At 55.0% G+C, this 22823-nt stretch overlaps 1 protein-coding gene and 1 long non-coding RNA gene across 2 annotated transcripts in view; one reads left to right on the plus strand and one right to left on the minus strand.

Annotated features, from left to right (window-relative positions):
• The window catches only part of CCDC33 (coiled-coil domain containing 33), a 103966-nt gene that overhangs the window by 24005 nt on the left and 57138 nt on the right, over positions 1 to 22823 (minus strand). Inside the window, 1 exon segment of the mRNA XM_088796832.1 lies at positions 15083 to 15277. Within this exon segment, the coding sequence (XP_088652958.1) occupies positions 15083 to 15277 (195 nt within the window).
• Positions 245 to 2696, plus strand: LOC141570380 (uncharacterized). Its single transcript, XR_012494384.2, has 2 exons — positions 245 to 446; positions 2222 to 2696. It is a non-coding gene; the product is annotated as an uncharacterized LOC141570380 (long non-coding RNA).

The raw sequence follows: 22823 nt of genomic DNA on the forward strand, positions 1-22823 counted from the left end.
AATGCATTCACTGTCTGCCCCTAAGACCTCCGTGACCCAACCATTGGGCAGCCAGGGTGGCAGGAGGAGCATCGCCTTCCATCTATGGGGCATGGTGAGCACTGCCTTTCCCCTAACCCGGGCGGAGGGCTCTAGGCTCCATCCAGCGCAGCGTACTCTCTCTGGCAGTCACACTTGCCCACGCCCTGTACTGTCAGCTGGGGAAACAGATGAAACAAGGCTTAGTCTCTGTCCCTGAGGAGCTTGTATTCTAGTGGATATGGCAGCGAGCACAGTACAGCCCTCAGCCAGCCCCCTCAACGCAATGGGGTGCAGGCAGGGGTGTAAGGAAGGGCATCTCAGAGCCGAAATGGGATTTGAAGAGTGAATAGGAGTTTGTCAGGTGATGAAAGCATGAGGAAGGGGTGCATTCCTGGCAGAGGGAACAGGAAGAGCAAAGGTGTGAGGTAAGCAGCAGCCTGGCCCAGTGGCACAGTGGGGAAGTGGATACAGGATGTGTGGTGAGGAGGGGTGGAGGGAGATGAGGCTGGCATGGCTGCAGGGCAGTCCCTGGGCCTTGAATGCCAGGCCAAGGCCCAGTGAGGAGCCTGTTATAGTCAGGTGAAGTGCGCTGAGCTGGAGCCACATGCTGGCACCAAGTATGACTCTGAAGGCCCTCCCAGGGTAAGGCCTGTTGCCTTGTAAACACGCCCTGCTTTGCAGGACACCAGAGCCCAGAGGGGGCAGGAGGTTGCCCCGCTCCCACAGCATCTTTGTGGCAGAGCCAGCTCAGATTCACACCCTGCAAGGCCATGAAAGCCAGACCGTCTGGGGAATCTGTGCTGAGGGTGGCAACACAGTATGTCAGAGCTGGAAGGGGCAGAGAACTTCTGGAAGGAAGAGTGGTCCCCAGTGGGGTAGGTTGGGATATTAACCTCCAGGAACCTTGGATGGGGAGACAGCCACGGGCAGCGACTTCAGGATGCTGTCCTTTCTCAGTTCTTAGGTAGGCCACCTGCCCTGGCGTCCTGGAGCCACCAAGCCATTCCCACCCCTCCCTGGGGGGTGGTCTGAGTCTAGATCCCTGTGTCACCCATTATGCACATTGTGGGAGGGAAACAGACCTGGCAGTGGCTTCTCATCCCCCTCCGACCTTGTGACTGTATGATGTCACCTGTTCTTGGAGGAGGAGCCAGAGTTGGGACTGGAAACGGAGCCCTGCCTCTCAGCCCCCAGGGGTGGGCAGCCAGCCCTCCAGGGGATGGCTTAGTGTGGGACTGGGGGGCTTCCTCTGGGGGGCTGAGGCTGGGGTCAGGCTCAGAGGGGGCCTGTGTGTCTCTCCAGGGTGCAGGGCCGGGGTGGGGGGAGGGAGATGAAGGAAGAGGAAGACTCGGCTCCATCTTCAGGAGTCCTAGACCGAGGGAGGAGCCCCAGTCTGAGAGGGGAGACATGGTTCTGTTCTGGGAGCTCTGGGTTGAGGGGGGTGCCATGTCCCTGCTCTGGAGAACAGCTGAAGAGGAGGCAGGGCCCACACACTTTCGATAAGGACACATGAAAAGAACAGATGGTGACAAGTGCAAATTAATTGAGCGAAACCTGTGTACATAGGCGCTGTGAACAGGCGGGCTGACAGGCCAGGGAGGGGTTGGTAGGGGCAGGACAGGGAGCAGGAGAAGCTGTAACGAGCACTTATCGATGTCTCGCTGGATCTGCAGCCCCGAGCACAGTTATTGACAAAGCCTGTCTATAAATCTCCCGGCCATGTCTCCAGAAACCTTAATTACGGGGCCTCATTACCCTTCACACCTCTAGGCACAGGGGACCAGCCTGAACCAGAGCGGCTGCTGACACTGCGGCTGGCCGACACTGCGGCTGGCCTGTGACAGTCAGGCACAGCCCCTGCAGAAAGATGTCCAGCTGGGATGCCTGGGTACAGGACAATTTAGGGTCCTGTACCCCCCGGAGTGAGGCTGGATGGAGGCTCAGCCTCCAGGCCAACGATGGGCATGGGGGTAGAAGGGATTTAGGAGGCAGGGAGCTCAGGGTTTACATTCGTTTGGCAGTTACTTGTGACTGACGAGCGCTTTGCCTCTCTGAGCCTCAGTTTCATCATCTGTACAGTGGGGAGAGGGTGGTGGTGAAGATTAAGTGGGCAAAGTCTGTCTAGGGTTGAGCACAGCGCCTGACACTGGTGCGTGTGTAACACATGCCCCTTCTCTCTCCTCTGTCACTCTGCCTGAAGCTGGTGAGAGAGAAAAAAGGTGGTCGGGTACTGGCCTGCACGCACAGCTAGACCTTGTTGTTCTTCTGTGGAACATTCCTTCACAGCATCCCACAAGTCCTCTCTCTGACTATGATGGAGCGAGACAAAAAACAAGACCCCTCCGTCATAAGGTCTGAACACAGATGAAACATGAATGTTATCCAAACCACAAAAACAACCGCATAGCCACCTTCCCTGAACGCCTGCTCTGCTTTACCAAGGAAGTTTCAGCCACGTCTCATTCCTCCTGCCTTCTGGATAAGAATCATTACAACTCCCCGCCACAGAATTATCATGCGTCCCGAGAGCGTACAACCAGAGCAAAGCCCTGTGTCCTTGAACTCTCCTCAGCCGAATCCTCTCTGTCCTTTCCCACACACTCACTCCCATGCCCCCACTTCCCATCGTGGGCAGCCCCTTGGCTGCAGTGAGTTAATAAACCCAACTTGCTTCAGTTGCAGGTGTGTTCAACTGGTTGGCTTTGGCTGAAGGGAACTGCAATTCTGTGAGAGCATCCTCTCTCAGAGTCGTGTGCTCTCCAGGCCTGAATTCCAGGCTCTCCTTTCCTCCTCCCAATTGCGTTACTTCTGTGAAGGTGTGGGAAACTGCTTCCTATTCATTGTCCCCTCCCCAGGCCAGAAGAAAACCACCCTCAAGCAGGCCCATTGCATGGAGAGGTCCTGGGGACTGCTAAGTCTCTGGTATAGGGGCAGGAGCCCCAGGCTGGACATCTGGGCCTCTTGGAAGATCCAGGGCAGCATAGAAGATGGGGGTGGGCCTGGGGTCATGGGGGAGCTAAAGGTGGGGCCTCCCTTCCCTCTGCCCACGGCTCATCTTAGCCTCTGGAAAGACAGCCCTGGGAGGGCCAATGGAGCGGGTGAGGTCTTCTGCTCCAAATGCCCCGTCCTGGTGGAAACTTGGGGATGGGCATGTGAAGGCTGCCACCCCTGGGAACTCACCTACCTAGTCTCTGCCTCTTAGGCCCTATCTAGAGTCTTTTTTAGGGGCCGTTATATCCTCTGCCCCATCCTCAGTGGACCCTTCCTGGCTGGTTCACCCCTCTTGCCTCCATCCCAGGCCAGTACATTCTCCCCACTCCATTTCTGCTGGGCTCCAGGTTCATCCCAGAGCTGTGTAAAGTGCATGCGCTTTCGGACTCCGATGCAATGCTTCTGGAAATCCATGTGTCTCACTTTGCCTTTGGAGGCCTGAGTCTCATGAGAGTTGGTGCCTACAGAGCCCCTTCTCACCTGGCTTGTCACCACGCTCTTTTGGCCATTTTTCCCTTTACAACTCGCCCTCCCCCAGGAATCCTCCTGGGCCCAGGCCCTTATAGACGCCAGCAGCAATGAGGGAGGGGGCTTTATGGGGGTGCTCTGTTGTCTTGGGGCGCCCTCCCTGCCCAGGCCCTCAGTATGCCCATGCCCTGCCAACCTCAGGGTCAGTGTCATAATGCAAATGCTGAGTAGCAGAGCTTTTGCACCAAGTCCATCTCCAGTCCTGCCTCAGGGGCAGCCTCCCACCTTTAAGGTGCAGGCCCGAGGCCCCTCCTGCTGAGATGGCAGTGGACTCCCGGTGGGGCAGGAGCCTTGGGGGACTTGTGATGCATTAGGCAGAGACCCACACAGAGTGGAGGAATGATTCCCCGAGGTAGTGGCTGATGGTTGTCTGATCTGAGGGTCTTGGAGGGGCTGAGAGAGATCAAACTGGTCTCTAAGCCCATCATCCACCCCCACTCCCCCACACTGTCCTCCTCACCCCTGCTGTGAGTGACAAGGCGCGGAAGCTCTTCCTGGCTCACAGAGCACTCTCTGGGCACCTGGGGAATTTTGCAGCCAGCCTGCTGGGTAAGGGTTCCCATTATCCCCATTTCACAGCTGAGGTTCCTGTAGGTGTTGGCCGGGAGCTGAGCGGGAAGCAAACGTCCCCTCTCTGATGCACATCCGTCATCTCCTCAGGCCATGTGGTTGCTTAGGAAGGGGCATCTTCTGCTTTCTTTGGACTCATTCACTGAGCACCTACTGTGTGGGGGGTACCTGGGCTGGGGTGGGGAAGGGGTATAAGAGCAGAGGAGCAAAGGCTGGGAGCTGGGAGTACCACCAGGGTTGGGTATGCGTAGAAAATTCTGGATTGGCCACAGGCTTCAGATGTCACAGGGGCCATCAGGCCGAGGGGCTCATGGTACAGGTGAGGGAGCCACAGAAGAGTCCAGAGCAGGGGCAATGCACCTGACAGCTGTGTCGTAGGGTGGAGGGGGTCAGGTGGGCAGGAGGGCCCCATCTGGACTGTCAGCCCCTGGACCCTGAGAGAGCCCCTCTGGCTCATCATGGGAGCTCCCCACCCACAGAAAGGAGAAGGTGGGAGGAAGGGGCCTTCATCTGGGCCTCCACAAGATTCTGCCCCGCAGGTGAAGCAAGGCTCTGAGTGGCCTCCCTCGCAGCCAGAGGAGGGAGGGTGGGATGGCTCCAGCTTCCCACCCTAGTCCTGGGAGCGGGGCTAGCCGCCAGGCCCTTGCCCCTGCTGGCCCTTCCAAATCCCTGCCCAGGGTCCACCATGCTGAGGTGCATTTGCATATCTGAGAGTAAAAATAATTCTGAGCAGAAGCCTAGCCCATCAGGGCTGCAAAGACCCCTTTTGTCTGTTTGAGTAAGAGCTGGCTAAAGGCTGAAGGATAATTAGTCCCCCATGGGCTACGCTGCCCCCCTCCTTAAAGATTTAAAGGCACAGCCACCCTACTCAACCCGCTTCTCCTCAGTGCCTATGGTTCCCACTCATTCCCAGCCCCTCTCCTGCAGCCACCCCCACACACCCACCCATCCTCTGTCCTGGGGGCGTGGAGGAGGAGACGTCAGCCTCTGGCAGGAGCCGATGAATGGGCATTTTATCTGATTAAACTGGGAGTGAACTGGCCTGTCTCTATTATCTTTGGACCTGATTGGGTATTTAATACCAAATGTAGTGTGTGTGTGTGTGTGTGTGTGTGTGTGTGTGTGTGTTTGCCATTTGCGTGCACAAACATTTGCACACGGGCTAAGCTTTTCTAGTCCATGTCAGGAGGAAATTGGATTGTACTGAAAAGCATTTAATCTAAGCTCAGGAGTCCACACTAATAGAGTTACTGAACTGGGGGAGGGAGGGTTCTGCCCTTAGCCCTGGACAAGCAGAGTCCCTGCCCTGGCCCACGGTGCTAGAAGGTCCTGTTCTCACCCTCCTAGGGCCGAAACCCTCCCCATGGGCTGAGGATGTGGTGGGCCAAGGGGACGTGCCTAGCCAGGTCCGAGCACCCTTCCACACCACAGCCCTGCTACCTGGGCCCCTGGAACTCCCTCCTGCTTCCAGAACCTGTCCTCCTGAAGGTGAAGGTGTACTCTCATGTACCTTATGTGAAAGGTCTCCATGGTCATTGGGTCATTAGGGTGTGGGACTGAAACTGAGCCAGGTGAGGAGGGGACAGGTGGGGACTAGGGGTAGGGGCTAGGATCTGCTCTTCTCATGTTGCCAGGGTCCGATGTGAACTCTGATAATTCTCTGGGGGAAGGTGTGTTTGTCAAGGTGGGAGAATAGACCATATTTAACAGTTTGTTAGCTACAGCTTGATTTATAATTTTTCATTATTTGGAGATTAGGCATTTGGTGTGTAGGTCTCCGCGTGAACTCTCAAAGGTTTGGGGTGGGCCTAGGAGGGGGACCTGCAGTCACAGAGCCCTGTTTTTATGTTTACTAGGAAACTGAGGCAGCTCCCCCCACCCAGATGGGTGGGGAAGACGGTGAGTCAAGCTCACCAGGCTCATGGCTCATGAGTCACAAGGTGTGGCCAGAGCAGCTGCAGGGGCGGGCCCTGGGCTGGAGACTCCAGACCTGCGTTGGACCAGGGCCCTCTCTGTTTGTCTTGCCCCATGGCCCGGGGGGGGGCTACTGTGCTACCAGCAGTTTCCCTACCTGTAAAATGGGGGACAATTGTGCATGCTTCGTCAGACTGGTGCAGGGATGAAATGAGACTATGATTACAGTTCTGGGAGCAGAGAAGGAGCTCAATAAAGATTGATGGATATAATTAGTGTTATTAAAAGGAGGGCTAAGCTGATAGTTTGCAGAAGGGCGTAAGCCCCATTTCCCAGGTTAGTGGTCTCTCCCAGTCACCCCTGGTTCTGCAGACCCTCACCGATCGATGACTCAAGCCCTCAGCAATTTATGGCCTCATCATCCTGGCTTTATTTACTGGGAGAGCTGCACTCCGGCCCGCCCACCCACTGTTTAATCAAGGAACTGCGATGGACAGTGTATGTGCAGCACGACATCTTGGTAAGGAGCAGAACCCGGAGGCTGTCCCGCCTCGTTTGCCAGGATGAAAGAGAAAATCATCAAGACCAGGCGCCTCACTGCACGGAGCGGGAGACTGAGGCCCAGGGTGGGTGTAGGGGGCAGCCCGGTGCCCCTCCAATCCCGTGCTCTCTCAGCTATTACCTTCCTCTTCTCTGGGGCGGGGGAGGGGCTCTGTTCCAGTGGCCCTCTCATCCACATCTCTTCTGAACCCCATCTTTTGGGGGCTTGGAGGTAGGCCAATCCACAGTCACACTCACCTCAGTGCTCTCCTCCATATTCCTAGGACTTTCTCATCCCTCTCTGGAAGTAGGCATTCTCCCCATTTTACAGATAAAGAAACTGAGGGTCAGAGAGAGAGTGGTTCACCTGAGGGCCCCAGAGTACCTCTCAGTGGGAGAGAGATATGGAGACACACACACGTAATCTTCACTCAACAGACTCCTCCAGCAGGATCAAGGTCATCTACCTTTAATTCTGTTCTACCAGTAAGTGAAAGATCTATCATGGTTTTTATACTAATAACCATTGATGATAGTGACATCTGTGGACCACCCCCTGGCATTCTCTATAAAGTGCTGCTCTGCCTGGGGTGGGGGGGTAGGGTTAGGTAACTATCCTACTATCCTGCGTGTTTCCACAATCCCCAGAGCAGACGGCACCCCGGTCATGAACACACACTTCTCTGTGATGCCTGATGTGTCTTTTCCGCTGAACTGAGCTTCCTGAGTGTAGAGACCTTTGCAGGGGGGTTATCTTTATGTTACTATCACTTTGCTTTGGAGAAGGGGGAGGCCTGGGCAAGTCGTGCTGCTTCTCTCTCTCCCTCAGTCTAAAAGGGAGCCTCCTGCAAAGTGAAAAGCCCTTCACAGTTTCCAAGGCACTGCCATCCACTTGCTTTAATCCTCAAGAGTCAGGTAGGGGAGAGTATTCCCTCCACTTAACAGATGAGATAGACTCAGCGAAGGGGAGTGATTTATCTAAGGTCACACAGCTCTTGAGTGGTGGAGATGGGACTCAACCCTGCTATGAGTAGAAATGAGTACAGGTGTCTGAAGGGGGAGACAACAGGGCTTGGCACATAGTAGATTCTCAAAAAGCTCGTCAAGTGAATGAGTGAGTGATGGAGTACATGTGCCAGGCTGCCTGGGCTCCGCGGGGGTGGGAAGCACTTGACATTTTTGTTCCCCAGGCCCACTTGGTTCCTCAAACACTGCTCATACATGGGCAGAGCTTTTCCACCTTCCCAGCCTTTGGGGCTGGCGGCCCTTGCTCACCAGCCTCTCCAGGCCGTCTCCCTTTCCTTGGCCTCTGCAGGCTCCTGGCCAGTTAGGCTGGAGCTTTCTCCATGGACGTGTGCCTCCCCTCTCCATCTCTACCCCCTAATGTCTGTGGGGCCCAGGACAAGAGCAAAAATGGAGGCTCCCAGCATGTGCCCTCACCAACAGCCATCCCCTGGGCCTCGGGTGCAACGCCCTGAAAGTATTTGACGCTTGGGAGGATGGAGTTCAGTGGGGCGTCTACACAGTCCTCAGAAGCAGGCTCAGGCCTATTTGGGCAGGGAATTCTGGGGTCTTGGATACCCGGAGAGTGGTCTAGAATTGTAGAGTTGGGGCTCTGGGGCACTTTTACCTGGCCCCGTGGCCCTCTGCTCTGTGGGGAGACATGAGGCTGGAGGATGCCCAGAAAGGGCCCTCTAAATCATCTAAGGATGGCCCCTCCCATCTGTCTAATACCTGGTTCCATGGGGCCCTTTCCTGGGTCACTTGTGTCTCTGGGCAAGTCAGTCAGGAAGACATGTCCCCCTCCAGTGGCCGGTGGCTTTCCCTAGCTGGGCAACACCAGGCTCCCCACCAGCTCCATGGACTGGGTGGGGTGGGGTGGCATGGGGGTGAGGAGCCCCCAGGCAGTGTGTGTGGAGCATGGGAGGGGCTGGCCTGCAGGGGGCTTGGCTCAGCCGCTCACACATACCAAGAGACAATAAATCGACAAACACTTAATCTCTTTGCAAATTGAAACGGAGCCGTAAATATCTGCTATACCCCAGCAGCTGAGTTATGAGTCTCGTTTATTAATCTCTTTAGTCCCAGGTGATGGATGGAGGAGGAGAACGGCCCACCAGGGAGACTCCAGGGATGGGGGGAAGGAGGGAGGAGAAATGGGTCAAGGGTCTGAGAACAGCCCTCTGGAGAAGGGGTCAGAGGGGGGAGGTGGGGATGTGGCTTCCTCCCTTTTATTCTCAGTCTGAAAGGGCCCCCTGAGCACAGCGACTATTAATAAGCGTCCTGCAAAGTAGACAGCCCCTCACAGTTTCCAAGGCACTGCCATCCACTCATTGTTCACCCTCCCCACAGCCTGGAGAGGTGGGCATGGGAGAGTATTCCCTCCACTTTTCAGTAAGGAGATAGTCCCAGAGAGGGGGATTGGTTTATCCAAGGTCACACAGCTCTTGAGTGGTAGAGATGGGCTCAAACCTGCTAGAGCCACACGGAGGAGAGGTGGGGGGATGAGGGGTTTGCAGGGGAGATAACAGGGACACATGTAGCATGAATTCTTATTTCTTCCTTTCCACCTTTCTCCTTTTCCTCCCTCCTCCCTTCCTTCCTCAAATGCTTGGGAAATGTTCTCTCTCTTTCTGTCTGGAGGACCTGCAGGAGAAGGAGGACAGAGATGGGAGAGGAAGAGGAGGGGAGCTGGTGAAGGTTGATAGCAGAGCCCAGGATCTGTGACTATTGCCACCTCACAAGATTTATTTTTAGAACGCCCCCCCTTCCCCAGTGCCAGCTTGCAGGGCTTACAACTTAGGGGCACCAGTGCAGGGGAGGAGCCGGGGAGAGCCAAGAGCCCTCCTGCCTGCAGGAGCGGGGCCTGGGAGGGGCAGGAGTTTGATACGGTGCTCCTGTGTGATGAACACATGCTCTTACGGGGGCCTTGCAGCCAGGTGGACAGGACGGGGTGTTGTAGAGGTGACCGGGAGAAAGACTGACCTGGCAAAGTGGGGCCACGAGGCCGACAGAGACAGAACTGTTGGAGCAGGAGGGATGGGGTGACTGTGGCGTTTTGGGAACTCATCTGGTGGTTTGTGTAGGTGGCCTGCAGGGGACGCTGACTCAGGGGCATCTGACTGGCGGCTGTTGAGGCGGGTACCAGATGGTTGTGCTTTCTTTGTCCCTGTCTCATTCTGTTTCTCCTGTATTTTCTCTGCCTCTCCAAAGGCTCTGGGTCCCCGGCTGGGGCTCAGGCTCTCAGGACCCGAGTGGTCTGCCTCCCAGGTCGGGCTCAGTGGCGCTCACTCTGCCTTGTGGGAGCCAACCTCAGGCTCCTGGGCTTGTGATTCTGTGACCCTGGGCTGATGGTCCTGCTATTAGTTGCCACTGATGTGTTGCCCATACTCAGGTGGCTACCGCCGGTGCTGCCCGAGGCTCCTGCTTAGACTCATTACCTGCCACCAGGTGGTGCCAAGAGAACTGAGGCCAGGTCTAAGCCTCGGCCTCACCAGTCTGCAGACCTCATCTTGGGCAGGGGGGCCAGGGGCTGGGACCAAGGCTCCAGTCACAGCTCAGGAGCCCCAGGGGACTGCGGAACATGTGCTCCAACCTTCTCCGCAGATATAGGAAGGAACTAGGGTCTAGGATGGGGAAGGGAGTTCAAGGTCACTTCAAGGAGCTGGTAGGGGCACTGAGTGCAGGGGACAGTGTGGAGCTGGGCTGGTGGGCGAGGGTACATGCCCCGTCTGTGGGTGCAGCAAGGGGCAGGGGAGAGCCACGCCATGTAGGGCGACACCTGTCCCAATTTACCTGCGACTATCTTGGTTTTAGCACCACTAAACCTCTCAGCTCTGGGCAAACAAGGATGGCTGGTCATCCTAGAGCCATGCCAGGCAGACACAGAGAGGCAGGCAGGGCAGGGTAACATCCTGTACCTGTATTACTGATGGAAGAATCACGGCTCAGGAACACAAAATGCTCCAGGCCACCCTGGGAAGGTGTGGCAGAGCCAGTCCCTCTTCACCTGCCTGGGAGGGAAGTGGGGCCTGGGCTAGGAGGCTTGCCCTTCTGGGGCCCAGAACCCACTTACCCTGCTCTGTGACCTGCGAGGAGCCTTCCTTCCTCTCCTAACCCATGCCATGAGGCCCCTTTTCTTAGGGAAATGGTGTCCAGAGGGGCTAAAATCAACTTACCACCCTTAGGAGCAGGTTAAATGGAGGGGGGCGGGGGGCTAGGGAAATGGACACAAAGAAGCGGGGAACTAAGGGATCACCCTGGGGTTGGCAGACTCAAGAAAGGAAGAGAAACAAAAGCAATGTGCTCTGTGGGGTCCAGGATGGGGAGAGATGGAGGGAGGGGGAAAGGCTTTCAAAGAGAGAATGAAAGAAATGAGTTATTCCAGTATGGTGAGGTTGGAGAAACTCCACTAAATCTTTAAACAACCCTTGTCAATTATTCATCTGCTGGTGTGAAGGCCCTCTGGTCTGCCACAAATCTCTGAGCAGCGGAGAGGAGGGAGGGAAACAGAGAGCGGAGGGGCAGAGCCTGTGCTGGAATTTCTGCACTGGAAACAACACTGAACACACACTTCTTAAAGAGCAACTGAGTACCTCTGCCTCTATCCAAAGCATAGCCTGCCTCCTCCACGAAGCCTTCCTTGCTCCACTCTCTCTTTACCGAGGGCTCACCAGGTAGGGCTTACCAGGTATGCCCAGCAATGCTTAAGATACTTCAGAAGATACATTGTCTCAGCCACGGCCCCTTGTCATTCATCCCTCACCAAATATTTACTGTGCTCTGCTCTGTGTCACCCTGTTTCCCCAGGTTTGGCTCACTCCTGCTGGCTGGGGAAACTCCAAGGGCTCGAGGCCTTGGCCTCTTCCTTCCCTCAGCCCTCGCCTGTCCTCGCTCCTTGCACAGCTGGACAGAGTTGGTCGCCTGGCAGGGGTGGGAGTTCCAAGTTTTTGGGCTGGTTGGAGGCTTGCTGATGTGGCTGCTGGGGCCAGGGGAGTCGGGGTGTTTCGTAAGCCTTGTGAGTACAGAGCTGGGCCTGTCTGCACACAGCACGGAGCTCGCATCTTACCTGCTGTCCCCTGGGGCCAGGGATATACTGCTGGGCTCAGCATGAGGTGGGCAGGGGGGTCTAGGTGTGAAGGAGATACTTGCAAGTTGTTAATGTCGGGAGAGCTGTCATGTTCAGGATGACTCTACCCCACTCAAAGCCCGCCTCTTTCAAAAGACTTCTGGGGCTGCTCAGAAGGGAGCTGAAGGCTTCACTAGCTCTGCCCAGGCCCTACACTTAACTCAGGATCATACCCACAGGATCCTGACCCCAGAGGTCCACTCAGGACAGGAACATTGCACCACACGGACAGCATGGCACTTGAAAGGCCTGTGTCAAAACCAAGTGTCCCGAGATGGAAAAATTGCCTGGATTGCAACCTGGGAAGAAAGATGGATCCTAGGGCACAGTAGGGGGAGGGGCGGCCCGGAAGGGCTTGATGGGACTGTGGGTGTGGGACTGCAGGCCAGGCACCAGGGAGCCTGCATGGCAACCTCCCTGAAGAGAGGGTACAGACCTGTGTGCCCTCCACTCCCTTCTCCATTCCCAAGGCGCCCCTTTCTCCAGAAAAATGTTCAATTTCCCATTAAGCAGAGTAGGCTCTGGAGGGAATGAGACGCAAAATTGTTTGTTGGGCTCTGGGGAATATGCTAAAACACTAGACATAGACAAACGCACTCTGGGAGACAGGGGACGCCGAGGCTCCGCGCCTGCACAGAGCGGCCGAACGCCCAGGGAGGCGGTTTCATCCTGTGCTCACCACGCTGCCACGTCGCTGGGGCCCATGGCTACACCCCAGTCTCCGGCCGGTGACTCCCTGACTGCCCGTCAGGAGTCCCGCACCTTACGACCATGCTGCTGCCACCAGGTCTGTTCTCGTGCTGGTCTGGTAGCTGAGACTCTGACTGTCTTACCCATGGTTGTGCCCAGGGCTGTGCATGTGCGAGCACATGGCATGGATCTATTGCTAAGCAACTGCACTCCACTGCTCCCTGTCTGCAAGCTCTTGCTGGTCACTGTGTCTCCTGATTGCCTGAGCTCGTCCGCTGCCATGTAATTTTGCTCTGTTGCTATGGAACAGAGACCCATTGCTGCATGGCTACTCGTGATTGTCACGGACCTGTACACCATTGCCACCCACCCAGGTTCTAGTGCTTGTGACTGGGCTCTACTGGCCACATGAATGTTTGTCTAGGTCCTACCTTCGTCCTTCCAGGCTCTGGCTAGGAAGTAGGATCTGGAGCTGGGTCTCCAGGACCCAGTGAGGGCAAGGAGTTAGGGGGAGAGAGGCCTGGGTGCCTAGCCCTGGATCCACTGGGTCCCTCAGACACTCACGGAGTCTTCGGGGCAGTGGGCCTGCCCCTCCCCCTTGCCCAGCCCAGCCTGTCCCAGGCCCCTATCCTGTTCCCTCCTATTCCTGACTCTTGACACCATTTCATTGTTTCTTGGGCTGTGGGGGCGTGTGCTGAAAGCCCCACGCCTGCCTCAGTCCTCCAACCCCTCATTCCTCTACAGCCATCTGGGACGCACTGGGCTTTACGCCAGGCAACACAGGTGAGCAGGCTCAGGAAGGCTTGAGCAGGGCCGTGCCACCTCTGGGCTTGCTCATTGCCGTCTTTGTACAGTTAGAAGCTCAGACTAGATGATTCGAAGTTCTTTCTGCTGTACTTCCTGTCTACCAGGGGGTCTATCACCTGGCCCGATAAGCATTTACCTACATCCGTGTTGGGCCAGGTCTGAGCGGGGCCCTGGAGTCCAGAGATGAGGAACCTAGTGTCCTCTTAGTTCAAGGGCTGATGGTGGTGGCTGAGTGGACCTGACCCCGCAGCAAACCAGGGAGAAGAGCCAGTGCTTGTGGTCTTGCCAGGTCCTCCGCAAGGGGGAGGGTGGGGGGAGTAGCCCACTGATGGGCCTGCTGGGGAGTGCTCAGAGGGCGTGCTGGAGTTAGCTCTGCATTGGACCCACGCACATCTCTGACAGCCTGTGGGTGTCGGGCAGCGCTGAGCTCCTTGCCCGCACTCAGAGCCTCACAGAATCCCGTCTGAATGCCAATGGGCCACTTATTTCTCCTTGCCTCTGTCACTCACAATGGTTACTCAACCTCTCACTTCAAAACTGTGCTTTCTTGTGGCTAACCTTGACTCCTCAAGCTGCAGTCTCATCCCACCTCTCATGGTTGAACTCTTAAGAGAAGATCAAGACTAACTACAGGTGGGGCAGCCGGATGGCTCAGGTGGTTAGAGCGCGAGCTCTCAGCAACAAGGTTGCTGGTTCAATTCCCGCATGGGATAGTGGGCTGCGCCCCCTGCGACTAAAGGTTGAAAAGGGCGGCTGGATGTGGAGCAAAGCTGCGCCCTCCACAACTAGATTGAAGGACAACGACTTGGAGCTGATGGGCCCTGGAGAAACACACTGTTTCCCAATAAAAAGTAAAAAAGACTAACTGCAGGCATTTTTTCATTTTTCACGCTTTTCAAAGTCTCCAGACACAGAGTCTGAATCTTTGTTTCCAACCCAACTGACGCCTGAGCTGGGAGGTCACGTCTGAGGGCTGCTTTCCCCAAAGGCACAGGTGAGAGGAGGGGTGTAGAGGTGGCCTTTGAGAGCTCGGGGCTGGGCAGGGAGCATCCTGGCCACACCCAGCAGATAGCAACCCTTCCTACTCATCTGATGGGATGGATTCTAGGAAGGTGCAGAAATGCCAGGGGAAGATGCAGAGGCTGTTGGTGGAGAGGGGCGTGTCCCGAGAGGAGAGAGCCCCGGGCTTCCTCATGGGCCCATGGCCTCGGCTGGGGCCGTTTCTCAGAATCTTCCAGAGCAGCGTTCCCCATGGGACCCGCTATGGAAGAAGGGAGGGCACCACACTTGAGTTCAGCCGTGGTTGCTGGGTGGTACCTGTTAGGGACTTTGCCTGGGCCGTCTTTTTGGCAGCCTTCACTTGAGCTCTGCGTCAAGGGACAGGGACTCAACACTGGCCCCTCCCAAATTAAGGCTCCACCTTGGCCACCTTGGCCACCTTGGCCTCCCCTTGCCCAGCATCTGGCCAGTTCCCATGATCAAAAGCACAGAGTCTGACCAAAGACGCTGTCCTCTTTTCTTTGAGGCTCAATTTCCTTTTTCAGAAGCTCAGACTCATCTCTCTGGGTGGCTTCCAATACGCAGTGCTCCTGAGCAAGGTCTGGGTGGGTGACTACTTAAGCGGGTACAACCAGGTCCTGCGAGCGTTGCAGGCTTTGATGTGAAAGCCATCATACAGAAGTTCCATTCAGAAGGTAGAGAAACCCGGTCAAATGAAGAACCCACCCCTTCCACAAGTTTGGCTTTGGGGTAACTCACATGCAGAGCGTGCCCAAGGGGAGGTCTACTTGCCACCTGAGGCGTCCACCAGGCCCCCAGAGGGCAGTCAGCCGCTGATGTGGCACCTGTCGCGGCTCCAGCCCCCCCGCCCCCACCCAGGGGGAAGACACTCACCATTTCACGGGACATCAGTGGCCTCTGAGGCTCTTCCTCTGCTCCCTGAGAGGGGGACGTGCTGGAGTCCATCGTGGAGCTGACTGTGGCCTTGGACCAGGACTCACGGATGGAACCCAGCTTCTCATCTAAGATCTTGGGGTCCAGGATGGGCAGCACCTTGCTGCTGTTTGGGGTTAAGAAGTTTTCTGGTCTCTGGGAAGAGAAGATGCGGAGAAATGCTCTGTGCCTCTCTCTACAAGTGCACCTTCCACACTCCGTGCTTCTCCTCGTGGCTCAGGACGCCCTGCACGTCTGGCCCGTCTGCCGCCTGCCACCTGGCCTCCTGCTCACTGGGCCCTGACCACTCTGTCCTGACGTTCCTCTCACAGCCACGCCTTTCATGCCTCAAGGCCTTTGCATCTGCTGTTCTCTCTACCCGGAGAGCCTCACGGTCTTTACGTAGCTGTTCCCTTCTCTTCACTCAGGTTTCAGCACAAATGTGGTTTTCTCAGAGAGGCCCTGCCCTTTGAGATAGAGGCCCATCCTATTGAAAGTGACCCCTGCTCCAATATACTCTCTATTCACATACCTTTTTACGGTGTTCATAGTACTTCCTGTACTAGAAAATTCTTTCCAACAATGTGTTCACTTGTTTACTATCTGCCTCATTCCTCCAATCCCCACAGAATGTAAGTTACGTGGAAGCAAGGACCTTGTTTATCCTTCATTGTAGATGTTCAATAAATATTTGTTGAAAGAATAAACTGTACCATCTATGACTTCCACACTCCGTGCAGTCACAACAGCTTCTGAAACCTCCACACGCCTGTGACGCCCTTTGCTGCGTAGGCTTATTTTCCATTCCATCTCCTCTGTCACTTTCTCCTCTTATCACCCATTAAACAGAGCACAGCGCTCCTCTCTTCTCTCTGATAATCCTCCTTCTCCCTCCATGTCCCTTTCCCTCGTCTCTTCTTCCCCTCCTGGCACAACTATCGCTCTCATCTCTGCTTATCTAGAAATCGACCCCACTCAAATACAGCCCCTCCGGGAAGGCTAATGGCTCTGCGCACACTTGCTTGAAGCTTTCGGGCATTCTTTCAGCCCAGCGGCTGGCTCTCTCCGCTCACACTGGTCTCTAATTCCAGGACTGTTTGCCAGTTTTGTTTTGCTAACAACACTTTCAGTTCCTTGGACTCAGGCACATGTCTTATGCTCCCCGTGGGCAGAGGTTACTTTAAAGCTCTGTTGGAAATCCACGGTAAGCCCTAGAAAGTGCTCATCATTTGAGGAATTATGCAGTATCACATTTGTAGGGACCTCAAAGGTGACCCACTTCCACCCTCCATCAGCTGATGGAATTCGGTCTTGGCCACTCAGCAGACATTTATGCCACTGTCTAGAGTGTTGTGTTAGAAACAAACAGAACAACGGACACAGTACCAACCAGAACAGATGTGTTCAGTGCTAGAGGTGCCCGAATGTCTGACCTGTAATCAACAGGTGGGAAGGAATGCAGCTGGGTCCCTCTTTAAGTGGATACTCTGTGTGAAGACACACACATATGAACCAGATAAGTTGGGACAATGACCTTTCATTTTACCATTGGGATCCTTTAAATGATTCCTCTTTGCCCTTTAAAAACCACATATGGTGTGCAGAAATTCATTAACACGAAGGCTTTTCAGGCTCGTGTCAGTAGAGTAAGGGATAGTCAGTTGCACGAGTACAGAGGTACCCAGTCTGGCCTGGGGCTCATTTTACAGCCTCCCCCCACCTCCGGTCAAATAAGTACAAGGATAGATAATTCCAAAGAGAAAGCAGCTATGTGAAGACTCTTGGGATGGGAAGAGGGAAGCATTGGACAGCCCTGAGGCTGATTACAGCACCTACTGTACTTCGTAATCAAGATTTTGGGCCTGTTTTGTCCCTGGGCACTAGGCCTGGCTGTCTCTCTCACCTGCTCTTCTCAGTAGCTATGGTTCAGGGAGGGCAAGAGTCACTTGGAGGCTACCCACTGAACACCCCCGGCGCCTCTATGTAGCACCTGAGTCAGTAGGTTTGGGGGTTTGGGGTTTTCTGTGTGTTTTATGTAGGAAAAAGCACCACATCTCTCTCGGTCAGAACAGCTGAACACCGGACTGGCTGCAGAGGGAGAACAACAGAATGCATACTGGATGGATGGAAGGACAGATGGATGGATGGACGGACTGACGGATAGATGGATGGATGGATGGATGCAGGAGAGAATGAAAGAAAGAGTAACCAGCCAGGGCAAAGACTAACTCCCCATTGATGATGTGGCCCCTGGGGCTGGGGTGAGATGCTGAATCAGGACCTGTAATGACATTTCTCCTCATTTCTAGGCAGAAAGCCAATGTTGATGCCCTGGATTTCATAGACTGCCATCTAATCCAGTTAGAGGAGGAAGTCGGAGTAATGAAATCAAGGGGCAGGCCTCCAGAGGTGCCTCAGCACTTCTGAAAGCAGGGACACATGGCTGAGGAAGTCCCCTCTCCCACAGCCTGTCTCCTTGCTATCCACCCTCTGTGGCCCCAGCACCAGCTCAGTGACCCAGAGCTGACATTTACAGGGACAGAGTGGAGCTGAGCACTCACCTGATAATTTTATGTGGATTCTGAAATTTATTGTGTATAATTCATTTAATTTCATCACAAAGGTAAAATAAAAGGAGACTGACCCCTCCGTCCAGCCCTGGCTGTGCTTTCACCCCATCAGCCTAGGGTGTTCTGAGAAGGAAGAAAGGAAAGGCAGACCATCTATGGGCTGCCTGTCCCCTGTTCCTGAACCCCACCCCCGTCAGACTCAGTGGTTCTGCTCTACTCTGCCCTTTCTGTGGGTGGCCTTGACCTGTATCTGCTCCCACAGCTATTTCATGCCAGCACCTCCCCATCCAACACCAACCCTGCAGGTCTCCTGCCAACATTTCCAATTAATTTTGCCAAGATTTACCTTGGCCTGGGGGTTGGGAGCAAGGTGGATGGGTGACTTTTGTAGAAAAGTCTTTAGAGCTGCACACAGCACAGGCCCCGCAGGGAAGGCCAGAGGCAGCTGCTCGTCCACGTGCCTCACTTTAGGCAAGAGCCTAAATTCTCCCTAATAGTCCCCTTTCTTTAGGGCCAACATTACCTCTTCAGGCTCCTTAGCTTCAACTTGCCCACGATTTGGGGATTGCGCTCCTCATGAGGAAGGAGTTTGTCTAAGACCACAGGGAAGGGCCATGCAGCTGGAAGTGGAGGATGGGGCCCAATGCTACAGTGGGGATGGAGTGGAGAGAGAGTGGAGCCTTGCCAGCCTTGCATGGCTCTTCCCGTGTCCTCCAGGTGGGGGCTGCTGGCCCACCCCACAAGCCTGCCTACTTGTTTTTCTATTTGGCAGGCCCTGCCCCGCCTGCTGAGGCAGCTTGGGGCTGACAAGTGGCCCCTTGCTCTGTGGCTCCAGGGCTGCAGCACGTCCTGCTTCATTAGGGCTGTAATTGGACACCTACTTTGAAAGCACAAAGTGATGCACAGACATGCACTGGCTCAGACTCGGAGCACAGCCCGCTGCTGCTTGCCTGCCACAGCTGCCCCACACCACAAGTGACGGACGTGGTGGGGAGAAGACACCCCTTCCTCCTGTCTCTCAGCTCTCACTGTTGCCTGCAGGAGGGTCTGTTGAGACAGACCAGACCAATAGTATCACAAGCTCAAGGCTTCTTGGGTCATCTGTTTCCCTTCCACCGCTAACATCTTCTGCTTCCCTCCTGCCCATTCCATTCCCCAGGTCCCTGATCATGCAAAATGCAGCAGTTCCAGCCTGCTCTGGCAATTACAGACTAGCCAGGTTGCAGCTGCTGTCCTTGGTGCTGAAAGTGCCCACCTTCCGGCCTCCCTGCCTCTCGCCCCGCCCTGAGCCTTCCCGCTGGAGCGCACATGCTCTTAATTCAATTAGCTGGCCCTGAACCCTCCCCAGGGAGCCTGGAGCGGAAACTGACAAATTCTGTTTAACAAAGACATTTGTCCCCCGCCCCACCGGCTTTGGGCTCTGCCCGCCTGTATCCTGCTCATTAGGTATCTAACAAAGTGCATCCCAAGAAATCTGCTTCCAATCGCTAGTAATTCAGGAGGCCTGATGCAATTTTCTCCCTGATAAGGGTGTCTCGCCCGCTGGCAAGCACCGTAATGAGCCCTGTGCAGCGGCTCCCGATCAGTCACTGCTTTGTCATTTCCTGTGGCCACAGTTGCAGGTTCTTATCTCTTCAGCTGAAGGCGAGTCTCAGACAACAGGCCCCTCCAAGAGGGCGTGCTGCCTTCCTGCATACTGCAAGCCTCGTTGGTGGCATCCTGCGCCGTCCTGCAGCTGCGGCAAGTCTGTCTGCCAGCCAAGAAGGGCCCCAATGTTAATCCTCACTGGGGCCATGATTCTTTCTCCAGCAAATGGTGTCAGAGGGTTAATCTAAAAGTAAGTTGTGGGGTCAGGGGAGGGGAGCCAGTGATAGGATTTTTAAAATTCTGGCAGGGATTTTAGAACTAGAGCCCTGTCTGTGGTTCAGTGGATAGGTTGTGGGCTCACTTTTGTAAGTCTGAAACCTGGTCTTTCTACATTTATTTTTTCCTTTGCATTCCTCCTGTTCACATCTGGAGAGACCTTTCCAACATATAGGTCAGATCATATCCTACTGCTGCTCTAAGACCTTCCTTAGCTTCTCATCACTTTGTGACAAAGTCTAAACTCCGTCATCCAGGCCCTCCAAAATCCTGGCCCCATCTACCTCTCCAGTGTCACTGCCCACAGCAGCTTCCCTATGTCCCATGTACTCAGACACTGTCATGCCTCCATGGCTTTGCACTTGTGGTTCCTTCTGCCTGAAGCAACCTTGCCTTGCCAATTTCCATGCCACTCTTTGAGGCAGAGCTCACCAAGTTTCTCTGTGACTCTTCCCCTAACCTTTGGATGTTCAATGCACCTACCTCAGCACCTACCTTAGCAAGACGGGTGATCCCTAACCTTACATCTACATCTAGTTTGGCTGAAGGGAGGTCTAGGCTATGGCAGTCTGGCTCTGATGTGGGGAGAAACCCAAGAGCACCCCCCATTTCTGAGAAGATTGGTGTGGAAGCTTTCGCCCTGTCTCTCTTCCTCTCCTCCTCCTTCTTCAATCCACCAATTATGCATTTGGTTCATGGGAGAGTAGAGCAGGCCAGTTTCCTTAGCCAGCCCTACGTTCTGACTCAGTACACTCCATCTGTGGCTGGGAGTCACAGGCTCTATTCTCAAAGCAACACAGGATCTGTGCTTGGTGAGGTATTGGCAAGAAGCCGGCAGTGTGGCTCTTGGTGCAACCCTGTCCACCCTGGGAGCTCACAGGCCAGGAAGCAGGGCTTCGCTTTCTTCATCTCCTTTCCAGCCCCCAGGGTATACTTGGGACTTTAGCAAGTCTAGTCTCTGGAGAGATGATTGTCTCTTCTCCATTCCTTGAAAAACTGCTGTGAAGTCAGGGTGCTACTGGTGACGCTTATCTTCAGCACTTGACAAGCCTTCCTTATGGATGTGAGTCTGGTGGAGCAGCTGTCGTGAGGGGTGGGCACCAAGTGACGCGTCAGCGGGCTCTACGTTCCCCTCCCCAGAGAGCCCTGTCCTTATTCCTGAAGAGTCCAGCACACTTGTCAGCAGCCTGGGTGACCAAGCACTTCCTGCACTGGGTGTCGGCCAGACACAGCCGGGCACTTACACATGCTCCTTCACTCAACTTTCACTATGTTCCTGGCTGTAGGGCTCACAACCCCCTCCCATAGATGAGGAACGTGAAACTCAAGAGTGGCTACGATGAAGTGGGAGATCCAGGCTTCAAACCCAGATCTAAGGATGGACACTTTTTAGAGTATATCACAGCACTGGACGTGTCCTGACCCCCTCCACAGATGAGCTGGAGGTTGGGGTGAGGATGGAAGTGGGACTGTGAACGTGATACGTGACAAAATCTGGGTCTAGAATGATCGCAAGCCCAGATGATGGGCTGAGATGAAGAAGGTGAAACATCACAGGGAAGAGAAACCCTGCCTCAGTTCAAAATAGAGCAGCAGAAGTTCAAGGTGAAGACGTACTGCCTGATAAAGGCTCACGGGCCAGACTGGACTCACAGGCTCTAAATGAACCCCTATAGCCTTGGTTACTGATAAAATAAAGCAAATGATAGATTTTGGCTACACCAAAGGAGAGAATGTGTTTGGAGAAAGGGGGTGATGGTCCTATTCTATCCTCTAATTTTGATCCAGCCCCACAGTTTTGGGGGTACACTGTAAGAGGAATCTTGTCAAGAGGAGACATGCAGGAAGATGAGCAGCAGAAACCAAGTGTGACAAAAGGCAGTCAGGGAAGGAGCATTGGTCAGGCGGGAGACGACATCGCAAGTCTGCAGACATCCGCAGGGCTCGTGTGGCCGTGGGAGCTGACTTCTCCGCAGCTGGCCTCAGGAATGAGAACGCAGGGCCCGGGGAGGGCCTGGAGACAGGCAAAAGGGAGACCTTGACGTAGGCGCTGACAGAGGCTGGAGAGGGCTTCCTGGGAGGTGATGAGCCGGCACAAGAAGTTAGCCAATAGCCTAGAGAAGCCTGTGTGTTAGAGCGAGGGTCAAACTCCCTCCCTGAGTGGGGAGAATGGGGGGAACTGTATGAAAAGCAAGAGGCTGTGGGGGAGCAATATTTATCCCCAAGGCATGGAACACACTACTGGGAAGGGTTCACCATTGTGAAAAGCAGGCAAGAGCCTTTTGTGGTGGGACGGGGAGCCCCACCCCAACGCTGGGTATCGCATCTGTGAGCCAAGGGCCAGGCTGGTCCTGGAAAAGCACAGGCTCTCACCCATGAGTCCCCAGCTTCCGTGGGGTTGGATTGGGCCTAGCGTCTGAGCAGGTGGGGGAAAGGGTACCTGTGAGCTGGGGAGGGCTAGGCCTGTTCCTGCCACCTGCCATCTGGCCTGGGAGAGTGAGAGGACAGGGATGGTAGGGTTTGGTGGTAGAAGCAAAAACAGGCCAGGGGTATTGTAAGGTTGTGGGAGGGGAAAGGGTCTCTCTCTGGATCCGTCATTGTCCTTATGGTAGTTGCTTCATAGCTGGAGTCTTGGGGGTGGGGACAGAACCTTCCATAGGATAGAACCAGCCAAGGAGGCTGCTGTGCCATCCTAGACCCTCGGCTTTCCTGGCAGCTGTGCTTGTGAGGAAATGGAGGCCGGCTGGTGTTGGGGCTTCTCTGAGGACCAGCCTATGGCTGTCATGTGTGCCTTTCAGAGAAATTCCTAAAAATTATCAAAAGCCAGCAGCCTATCCCCTGCCCTCCCATCCACATTTTCTAAACAGCCACTTGTCCCCACTCTGGGTGGGGCTCCAGAGAGAGTTTTGTAACTGGTTTGAATTAAAACACCTGGGCAGCCTTTTGCCTGGCACAGAAGACCCATGCGTCCCTTTCAGTGAGGGGAACAGGGAGGAAGAGGGTCAGACGGACTTGGGAGCTGCTCCTTCCCCCATCCAGCAAGTGCCACGTCCTCCTTTCCTCAAATGCACCCTCCCTGTGCCTACATCCAAGGAAGCCAGTGGATTTCACGTCCTGCCAGCATCTCTCAGGGCTATGGGCTGAGGGTGGCCAGCCATCTGAGAGGTCCTACCTCTTCCTGGTGCTCTGGCACCTGCCTAGGCGAGACTCTGGAGCCCACCCCAGCCCTGCGGGGCTGTGCTGCTGACCACCCACGTGACTGTGGACTT

The sequence above is a fragment of the Rhinolophus sinicus genome, chromosome 3 (assembly GCF_057876585.1).
Source record: "Rhinolophus sinicus isolate RSI-liver-muscle chromosome 3, RSI-T2T, whole genome shotgun sequence".
Taxonomy (NCBI): Eukaryota; Metazoa; Chordata; class Mammalia; order Chiroptera; family Rhinolophidae; genus Rhinolophus; species Rhinolophus sinicus.